General features: G+C 48.5%; 1 protein-coding gene across 2 annotated transcripts; it reads left to right on the top strand.

The window, feature by feature from the left end:
• Nucleotides 1–783: 783 nt before the first annotated feature.
• On the top strand, nucleotides 784–10550 carry NDST2 (N-deacetylase and N-sulfotransferase 2). Of its 2 annotated transcripts, none has more exons than XM_081267842.1 (14): nucleotides 784–921; nucleotides 4424–5768; nucleotides 5937–6024; nucleotides 6319–6473; nucleotides 6734–6844; nucleotides 7244–7372; nucleotides 7503–7685; nucleotides 7774–7870; nucleotides 8493–8616; nucleotides 8729–8903; nucleotides 9101–9271; nucleotides 9372–9481; nucleotides 9678–9780; nucleotides 9880–10550. In XM_081267842.1, the coding sequence occupies exons 2-14, from the start codon at nucleotides 4764–4766 to the stop codon at nucleotides 10003–10005; spliced, it is 2577 nt and encodes an 858-aa protein (XP_081123968.1). In that variant the 5' UTR covers nucleotides 784–921; nucleotides 4424–4763; the 3' UTR covers nucleotides 10006–10550. The 2 variants fall into 2 exon arrangements, with proteins under 2 accessions (XP_081123968.1, XP_081123967.1); XM_081267841.1 differs by having other exon boundaries at nucleotides 6659–6844.
• Nucleotides 10551–10588: the final 38 nt, after the last annotated feature.

Below are 10588 nucleotides of genomic sequence, written 5' to 3'. Positions count from 1 at the left end.
CATTGTGTTATTGCTGTTGGAGGGGGCTTAGATTTTAGCAACCTGCATTACACGGCTTTAGATGGAGAGAAGTATCTTCTCCCACTTCCTTTTAGGATCTTTTCAGAAGAGGATTTTCTTATAGGCCCCTGGCTGCTAAGGGGAGTTAAGGGGTGGCAGAGATGACGCGGGCCCTTAAGAGGTGGGTTAAGACCAAGATGTGGGGGCACCCGCCTGTAATCCCAGCGATTCTGAGGCTCCTAATACCAGAGGTTCCCAAGTTCGAGGCCAACTTCAGCAATTTAGTGAGGCCCTAAACAACTTTAGTGAGACCTTGACTCAAAATAAAAAGGGTTGGGGATGCAGCTTAGTGGTTAAGCACCCCTGGGTTCAATCCTTGGTACCAAAAGGGGTGGGGATGGGGGAGGTGGGCTACGGGTATCGCCACGCCTCCAGCCCCGCCTGCGTCCCGGGCTGGCCCCGCCCCTGCTCAGTGGGCGGGCCCGGCTCCCCCTCCGTCGGGCTGAGTGGACGAGCCCGTACCCTCGGCCCGCCCCTCCTCTGGAGCCGCGGCGCCCGACGCTCACCAGACTGTGCCACCGTTTGGGGTGTAGGGGGTACGCTTCTGCGGGCTGGGCGCGGAGTCTGGCGACTCCTAGGCCGCGGCTCGGGCCGAGCGCACCGGAGGACTATTTGGGTTCCTCACGCCTCGGTCGCGCGACTGCCAGGCTCGGAGCTGTCGCGACCCGAGTGGGTGAAAAGAGAGGCAGCGCGCCGCCTCCCCCAGGTGGAAGGGGTGGTTGAGCCCGGCTGCGGTAGAGCGTTCGCTCGGAGATGGCGGAGCCGCCGCGACGCGGCTGGAGGCCCGGAGAGCAGGGAAGCTGGGCAGCCCCGGGACGCGGCGGAGCCCGGGGACCGCGGGGACGCCGCCCACTCCGCCGGGTGAGCCGCCCTTGAGGAGAACAACCTCCCACATTCAGAGTGTGCCCCCCCAACCCGATCACCCTCAGTTCCTCACAGACTTCCCTTGAGTGTTGCCACCATAACCACCCGCTGGGTCGTCCTGGGCGGCCCTTCAGGCGGCCCTCCTCGCCCCTCGCCCTGAGTCCTTTCCACTCTTTCCTCGGAGTTGCCTTCTTCGCCTCAGGTGGCCCCCCACCTCCAGTACAGGGGTCCGTCCCCTCGGGCTCTTCCAGCCCAGTACCTGCCTCGATGTCACCCCAGCGTCGCCTCGGCGCGACCCTTGTACCCTCTCCTATTAATGCTCCCCTTCCCCTTAATGCCCCCCATCCGTGCCCTCATCTCCACCTGTGACCCCGTATTCCCCCCAACAGGGTCCTCCCTCCGTGAGCCTCGGAACCCATTCGGTTCCCTTTCCTCCACAGCATCTGCTCGGCTTGTCTCCCGGGACAGGGCCCACACCCCCAAGGCTTCCCGGGCCTGTTAGTGTTGGGACCTGATGACCCCTTGGTTTCTCCTCCTCAGAAACCTATTGCTACACACACATCTCCCCCATGTTCTTCTTCCAGTGTTTATTGCCTCACCCTAGTAGGTCTCTCGTCACTTCTTCCCCAAATATTAGTGCTTCTTTCAGTCATGAAGCTAAAAATGCAGTGGTTAACCGCATGGGCTCTGAAACTTGACATGCCTGACTGAATCCCAGTTTCTCCACTGATAGCTGTTTGGTCCTGGGCAGGTTACTAAGCTTCTCTGGGCTTCAAATTAGTCATGTAAAATGGAAATAATATTATTTACTTCTTCCCTCCTTCTTAGGGCTGGTGTGAGTATTAACTACTGTATTAACTACAGTATTAACTACCATGAGGTTACATCCTGAAAAACTCATCTTAAGTTGAAGATACCTACATCAAAAATGCGTTTAATACACCAAACCTACAGATCATCCATCATAGCTTAGCAGTACAGTATACTGTAAAGTATCATTTGTTTAACCTTCTAATTACATGGCTGTATGAGAACCAGTCACTGCCACTGCCCCTATATAGCATTAAAAAAGAGTATTGTACTCCATATCCACTAGCCCAGAAAAGGATCAAAATTCAAAATTCTTTGGGCTGGGGATGCATGAGACCCCAGGTTCATTCCCCAGGACAATAACAAAACAATCCCTAAAGTCAGATTATGTTTATACTGAATGCTTGTCATTTGTACACCATTGCAAGTTGAAACATTCTAGTTTGGGGACTATCTGTATAGGTAAAACTCTCAGGAAAATCTCTGGCAGGTAGTAAGCTTGCAACAGATATTAACTGAGCTGAGCATGATGACATGTGCCTGAAATCCCAGCTACTCAGAAGGCTGAGGCAGGAGGGATCACAAGTTTGAGTCCAGCCTCAGCAACTTAGTGAAACCATGTCTCAAAAAAGGGTTGGGGATATAGCTCAGTGGTAGAGTGCTTGTCTAACATGCATTGGGCCCTGGGTTCAATCTCCATACTACAAAAATAAATAAATAAATAAATAAACTGTTATTAACATGTTATTAACATCAACTTGCCCCCAATGACTTCTATTCACTACTGTTTTCCCTAAGAATTTCTCTGATTCTTAGGATTCACCCCTTTCCATGACCTTTTTTAAAATTTTTGTTTTGTTTTGTTTTGTTTTATATGGTGCTGAGAATTGAACCAGGGCTTCGCATGTACGAGGCAAATGCTGTACTGCTGAGCCACAACCCCAGCCCTCCATGACCTTTTTTTAATTCTTTTTTGGTATTAGAGATTTAACCTAGGGCCTTATCATGCCAAACACATTTTGCCACTGATCTACATCCCTAGTCCCCCATCACAGTTTTTCTCCTCCCTCCCAGCTCTCTTTATTAGTTTTACCCAGGCCAAAGCTGAACTCTTTTTTTTTTTTCTTTTTTTAATATTTTTTCAGTTGTCAATGGACCTTTATTTATTTATTTATATGTGGTGCTGAGAATTGAACCCAGTGCCTCACACATGCTAGGCAAGTGCTCTACCACTGAGCCACAACCCCAGCCCCAAAGCTGAACTCTTTATAAACAGCTTTCTCAATTCTGAAGGACTGTCTCTATTCACCTCTGGGGTGTATGAATTGGAATGGATGATAGAGAGGGATTACTAACCAATAGCTTTACTGGGAATGGTGAAGGTGAAGAGAGTGACTGTAAAGCTTCCAGAAGCAATCTGATAAGAAGTCCCCCAAATTATATCTCCTTAAAACTGTGTTTTCAGATCATGCTGCCCTTGCTCATTTTCATTGCCATATTATGACTTAACCTCCTGTTGCTCTCTTATCTCCCATTCAGATTTTTTGTTTGTTTGTTTATTGTTTTTTTGTTGTTGTTTTGTTTTTGGGGTTTTTTTTAGTTGTAAATGGACACAATACCTTCATTTCATTTATTTATTTTATGTGGTGCTTAGATGAAACCCAGTGTCTCATGCAAGCTAGACAAGTGCCTTACCACTGAGCCACAACGCAAGCCCCAGTTTGTTCTGTTTTTGTAACTGCATCTACCCTTCATGTTTCTCCAGGCTAGTTCAGAGACCCTTCTGAGCTATTCAGGAATGGGGATATAGTACCATGTTAGAAAGGAGAATTGGAAAGGACAGGAAGAGAGATTCTAGTCTCAACTTTCTGGCTTTTCTCAGGTTCTAGTGACATGCCTGCTCTGGGGCTCCATTTTTATCTCTTCTTACTCTGACACAGGTGAGGTAAAGGGCCAGAGGTGGGCAATTTTTCACAAGTAATGGAAAAGAGAGTCTCATAGTCTCCAAGTTAATTAACTTGAAAAGTAGATTAATAGAATGCTTAGCACCATCTCTTTTCTCTTTGAGTTCCCCCACTATAGTGTCCATATGATTGCAAGTTCATTAGTGCTGTTGGCTATGATGATGGGTTTGATTGATGCAGAAGATTAACAGACTCATGAGTTTCCTTTTATCTGATAGTTCGTTGGGCATGGGACTTCTGGGACTTTCAGTCTTTTGCTCGTTGGCCAACTGTTCAGTCATGGGTTGAGAACTCCTTTCAGGACAGGCCCATTTTCAATCTCCTAGGCTGTTTGGCCTCTTGTAGATGGGAGAATTCATTTCCTTACAAGTTGTGAAGCTAAGGTATAGTGCTCCACTTGTGTTCTTTTATAGAAGCTTTTTTCCTTTCTTTCTTTTCTTTTTCCTTTTTTTTTTTTTTTTTTTTTTTTGAAAGTAAATCATCCAGTGAACAGGAGGTAAGAGAAATGAGGTAAGGGTAAGGAGAATGGATTTTTTTTTGGGGGGGGGGGTACTGGGGATCGAACTCAGGAGCACTTGATCACTGAGCCAAATCCCCAGCCCTTATTTGTATTTTATTTTAGAGACAGAGTCTCACCGAGTCACCATTGCTGAGGCTGGCTTTGAAAAGAATAGATTAATATAGTTTAAAGGGAGAAGTAACACATTGATTTCTCTGTCTTACAGATAGTGGGGCCAAGATTGTGAACTTTACTGACATTCTGATGTGAGGAGCTCCGCCAGAGCCAAAAGTGGAGCCTGGCTAGATTTGCAGCCTGAAGCCATGGGCCAGGGGGCCATGGTGACTTGAGACCAGTAGACTCTGTCCAGTTACCCCCTGCTGTTCCTTCTACCTCCCCTACCCTTTACTAAGTGAACTTGTCTCACCTTTTTAGGGAGCTGACCCTGAGGGAATCCCTTTCCCTTATTTTCCTATCCTTTTATCCTCTCAAGACAGTTCCAGACTATAGAACTCCTACCTCCCATCCCCTGTGGTGGTTCCCATCTCTCCCTCATTTCCCCCGCCATGCTTCAGCTGTGGAAGGTGGTACGCCCAGCTCGGCAGCTGGAACTGCACCGCCTCATACTGCTGCTGATTGCTTTCAGCCTGGGCTCCATGGGCTTCCTGGCTTACTATGTATCCACCAGCCCCAAGGCTAAGGAACCCCTGCCCCTGCCCTTGGGAGACTGCAGCAGTAGTGGGGCAGCTGCCCCTGGCCTTGCACGGCCTCCACTCCCTCCTCGAATGCCCAGGCCTCCAGAAACAGCTCGAACCGAACCAGTGGTCCTTGTATTTGTGGAGAGTGCATACTCACAACTGGGTCAGGAGATTGTGGCCATCTTGGAGTCTAGTCGTTTTCGTTATAGCACTGAGTTGGCACCTGGTCGAGGGGATATGCCCACATTGACTGATCATACCCATGGCCGCTATGTCTTGGTAATTTATGAGAACCTGCTCAAATATGTTAACCTGGATGCCTGGAGTCGGGAACTACTAGATCGATACTGTGTGGAGTATGGTGTGGGCATCATTGGCTTTTTCCGAGCCCATGAGCACAGCCTACTGAGTGCTCAACTCAAGGGCTTTCCCCTTTTTTTACATTCAAACTTGGGACTACGCGACTACCAAGTGAATCCTTCTGCCCCTCTGCTGCATCTCACTCGCCCTAGCCGCCTGGAACCTGGGCCACTGCCTGGTGATGACTGGACCATCTTCCAATCCAATCACAGCACATATGAACCAGTGCTTCTTGCCAGCCTTCGGCCAGCTGAACCCCCTGTGCTAGGACCAGTGCCTCGTCGGGCCCGACTTCCCACTGTGGTACAGGATCTGGGGCTCCATGATGGCATCCAGCGGGTGTTCTTTGGCCATGGCCTTTCATTTTGGCTCCACAAACTTGTCTTCGTTGATGCTGTTGCATACCTCACTGGCAAGCGCCTCTGCCTGGACCTTGACCGCTATATCTTAGTAGACATTGATGATATCTTTGTGGGCAAAGAAGGTACCCGCATGAAGGTGGCTGATGTTGAGGTCAGTCTTTATTTTTCCTTTGAACTCCCTGTCTTGGTTCTGAGTTTGTCACAGGAATGTTTCCTGCCCTTTCCAGACAAGGAAGAATACTGCTGCTCATGTATCTCTTCAACTGCTGGGTCCTGATTACTCTTTCCATTTATGTCATGTTCCTATTACTCTTCCCAGGCTCTCTTGACCACCCAGAACAAACTCAGGACCTTAGTCCCCAACTTCACCTTCAACCTGGGCTTCTCGGGCAAGTTCTACCATACTGGTGAGCTTACTCCCCAGCTCCTTCAGCACATCAGTCTTAGTTTGATCTGTCCCTTCACTGTTTATCTCCCTGGGCAGACAAGTTGGATAAAAGGGGTGAGGTTTGGGGTCAGATTACTGTGAGGAGCTTGTGATAGCCATGGATTTAGCATGATTAGCTGGAGATTAAGTTGATAAATAGGAAATCTTGGGTGGGCAGAGGGTCATAATATCCCAAGGGTGGAAGGTGGTCAGTGTTTGTTACAAGAGTACTCAGTCTGACTGGCTGTGGTCAGTGGTCAGTGTGTGGTCATAGGGACAGAGGAGGAGGATGCAGGGGACGACATGCTGCTGAAGCACCGCAAAGAGTTCTGGTGGTTCCCCCACATGTGGAGCCACATGCAGCCACACCTGTTCCACAATCGCTCCGTGCTGGCTGACCAGATGAGGCTCAACAAACAGTTTGCTTTGGTGAGACCCTTGAATCTCTTCCCCATACTTTCTCCCAGAGGTAATGCTTCCTTTTTAACCTTCCCCCAATGGGTCACCCTTTCCTTACCCTTTTCAGTTTTCTTTCTATGGAGGCATCCCCACCCTCTTTACCCTCTACTCCCCAAACCTCACCAGGTCCTGGTGAGAGTCTATACCATTCCCAGGAGCATGGGATTCCCACGGATCTGGGGTATGCTGTGGCCCCTCACCACTCGGGCGTGTACCCCATCCACACGCAGCTCTATGAGGCCTGGAAATCTGTGTGGGGCATCCAGGTGACCAGCACTGAGGAATATCCCCATCTCCGTCCTGCCCGCTACCGCCGTGGCTTTATTCACAATGGCATCATGGTGAGGAACTCCCACACTTAGCCTCCAATCTGCATTGTCTTACAGTTTTACCTACTAGTTCATCCATATATAGGGGGTAAAAATCATTATTTAAAAAAAAACACTGCACATAGTAAGTGCTTTATTGCTTTAATTTCAGACTGAGCCCTTTATAAATCCAGGAAACCCCAGGGCCTCAGGTCTTTTATCCTTCATCTATTTCAAATTCTACTTTTCAGGGATGGGGATGTGGCTCAAGCGGTAGCGCGCTAGCCTGGCATGCGTGTGGCCCGGGTTGGATCCTCAACATCACATACTAAGATGCTGTGTCCGCCAAAAACTAAAAAATAAATATTAAAAGAAAAAAAAAACAAATTATACTTTTCAAACTTCATCTATCCTTGTTTCTTTTCCTTGCAGGTGCTGCCCCGGCAGACATGTGGTCTCTTCACTCACACAATCTTCTATAATGAATATCCTGGAGGATCTCGTGAACTAGACCGGAGCATCCGAGGAGGAGAGCTCTTTCTGACAGTGCTACTTAATCCGGTAGGGTGCTGAGAGGAAGGGCTAGAAGATTGGACAGCCAGAGTGTTTGCAGGCTGGGACCTTTACTCACCAAGGCTGATTCTGAAGTGGGGTAGGCTTCCAGATCTGACATGCAGGCACCCCCTTGCAGATCAGCATCTTTATGACCCATTTGTCCAATTACGGAAATGACCGGTTGGGCCTGTACACCTTTGAGAGCCTGGTGCGCTTCCTCCAGTGCTGGACACGGCTGCGCCTACAGACCCTTCCTCCAGTCCCTCTTGCACGAAAGTACTTTGAACTTTTCCCCCAGGAGAGAAGTCCCCTTTGGCAGGTAAGGGTGGAGCTCAAGCTGACTAGAGACATAATGGGATGGGGACTTAGGAAATTGGGCTTTATCAGAATCTTGGCCTTGCCTTCAGAATCCCTGTGATGACAAGAGGCACAAAGATATCTGGTCCAAGGAGAAAACCTGTGATCGGCTCCCCAAATTCCTCATTGTGGGACCCCAGAAGACAGGTAAACCTTCCTTAGCCAACTTCTCTTGCTCTACCTTAAAGACTCCTTTAGCAAGGAATTCCTTTCTCGTATCCACTCCTCCTTAATCCAAACTCCTGCAACAAGGATTCTTTTTTTTTTTTTTAATATTATTTTTAGGTGTAGTTGAACACATGCCTTTATTTATTTATTTTTATGTGGTGCTGAGGATTTGAACCCACGGCTTTGTACTTGCTCTACTGCTGAGCCACAACCCCAGCCCAACAAGGATTCTTAACCCTAGTTGTATATCAGAATCATCTGTGGAGTTTGTTTAGTTTCTTTGTATGTTTTCTGGTATTTTGCAGTGCTGGGGATTGAATCTAGGGCCTTACTCATGCTAGGCAAGTGCTCTACCACTGAGCTACACCCCAGGCACATGTGTAGAGGTTTAAAAAGATCCACAGCGATTCTGATATTACAATCAAGACTGAGTGCACTATTTTAACCCTTTCCTGGGCCTCTCACAGGTCATTTTTCTCTCAAAATAGCTGGATCAAAGGGAATTTTACTATCCAGAGTGGTTGTTTTCTTACTTCCTTCAAACTCATGCTGTTCAGCTGGTGTCTTTTCAACAATGGCCTGGTCCTTCTCTCCTATTTAGGGACCACAGCTATTCACTTCTTCCTGAGCCTGCACCCAGCTGTGACTAGTAGCTTCCCTAGCCCAAGCACCTTTGAGGAGATTCAGTTCTTCAATGGCCCTAATTACCACAAGGGTATTGACTGGTGAGACTGAGACTGCTTTGAATGTTTCTCAGAGAAACAGTTCCTTCTCCCAGCTTCTATCAGCAGACATCTGGTTTTTTTCACTCTGGGCCTTTCCTCTGCTGCTTCCTAGGTATATGGACTTCTTCCCTGTTCCTTCTAATGCCAGCACTGACTTCCTGTTTGAAAAAAGTGCCACCTACTTTGATTCAGAGGTTGTACCACGGCGGGGGGCTGCCCTCCTGCCAAGAGCCAAGATCATCACTGTGCTCACCAATCCTGCTGACAGGGCCTACTCCTGGTACCAGGTCTGGCTGAAGCTAGGGACACATTGGGGCTTAAGGAGAAGGTGGGTGTGGGGGACTGGTGATTACTAGAGAAAAAAGAATGATGGTAGGGAAACAACTAGTGCCTTAGGGAGGGGGTGCCTGTACTTTTACCAGACCAAGAATAAGGACAAAATAATTCTGATAATCACCTGTCCCTTCCCTTCCTTGTCCTTTAGCACCAGCGTGCACATGGAGACCCAGTTGCTCTGAACTATACCTTCTACCAGGTGATTTCAGCTTCCTCCCAGGCCCCTCTGGTACTTCGCTCTCTGCAGAACCGCTGTCTTGTCCCTGGCTATTATTCCACCCATCTACAACGCTGGCTGACTTACTACCCCTCTGGACAGGTACAATCCCCCCAAGATCCCTCCCTCATTGGGGTCCACCTTCCCTTCAGCCTAGAGGCTTCTTAGGAATCTAGAGGGAACCACATCCCTATCCCTTTAGCTGCTGATTGTGGATGGGCAAGAGCTGCGAACCAACCCTGCAGCCTCAATGGAGAGCATCCAGAAGTTCCTGGGTATCACGCCCTTTCTGAACTACACACGGACCCTCAGGTGGGAGAACATGACTCAGGGGAGGAAACTCTGGGTGAAGTGGGGAAGCAGGCTGATCACATCTATTTGGAAGACATGGATTTACCCTGTTTTGCAAAGAGAAATGTGTCCTTGTGGACTGGGAGGGGTAGTACACATTTATGGAGCTTGAATTTCTCTTCTTCCTGCCACCAAATGTCCTTTTTCTGTTGAGCAGGTTTGATGAAGATAAGGGATTTTGGTGCCAGGGACTTGAAGGTGGTAAAACTCGATGTCTAGGCAAAAGCAAAGGCCGGAGGTACCCAGATATGGACACTGAGGTAAGTAAAGTCTGGGAAGGATAGACCTATTCCAACTCTAGGGTCTGATTCCATCCTGCTCCTTACTATTTGTGTCTCCCTTCATTTTTCTCCTGTCAGTCCCGCCTTTTCCTTACGGATTTTTTCCGAAACCATAACTTGGAGCTATCGAAGCTGCTGAACCGGCTTGGACAGGCAGTACCCTTGTGGCTTCGGGAAGAACTGCAGCGTTCCAATCTGGGCTGATGTTCCCAGCCTTTACCAGCAAAAAGCAGGGCCCACAAGGGGAATAAGAGTGGCCTGACCCCTCCCCCTTCTACCTCAGTGGCCCCCCAGGCCTGTGATGGCTGAGAAGGAAGGGCATCTCTTTCCCATAGCTCTGGGGCCTGATAGTGGGGCTTTACTTGGTACCCCATGTCATGGTACTAGGTACCTTTGACCCATGAAATTGGGAGGTGGGAGAAATAAGAGGGTCCAGACAAGGTGTAGAGGAATGTAACATATTAATCCAATGATTTTCCTCTGCAGTCCCAGCAGTATATCTATCTATACCTGACTAAGAGAGGGACCTTTTATTGAGGCCCCTTTAGTCAGGCAGTGGATCTACGTGGGGCCCCGGCCTCCCTAATGTCATTCACATTGAATGGGGATGAGGTCGTACAGTGGCTCTTAGAGCTGAGTATGAGCCCAAGCTGTGGGCTAGAAATGTCCATAATAAACATCCTTATTTTTCTGTTTCGTCTACCTCACTGAAGTGAAAAAACTAGAATAAAGCAAATATCAGATCTGTTTTCCCCTTGGCTCAAGGTATAGCAGCAGCACATGGAGG

This window comes from Spermophilus citellus (genome assembly GCF_964194105.1).
Source record: "Spermophilus citellus genome assembly, chromosome: 15".
NCBI lineage: Eukaryota > Metazoa > Chordata > Mammalia > Rodentia > Sciuridae > Spermophilus > Spermophilus citellus.
The sequence above is the reverse complement of the archived record's forward strand: the minus strand, read 5'-3'. Positions and strand labels throughout refer to the sequence as shown.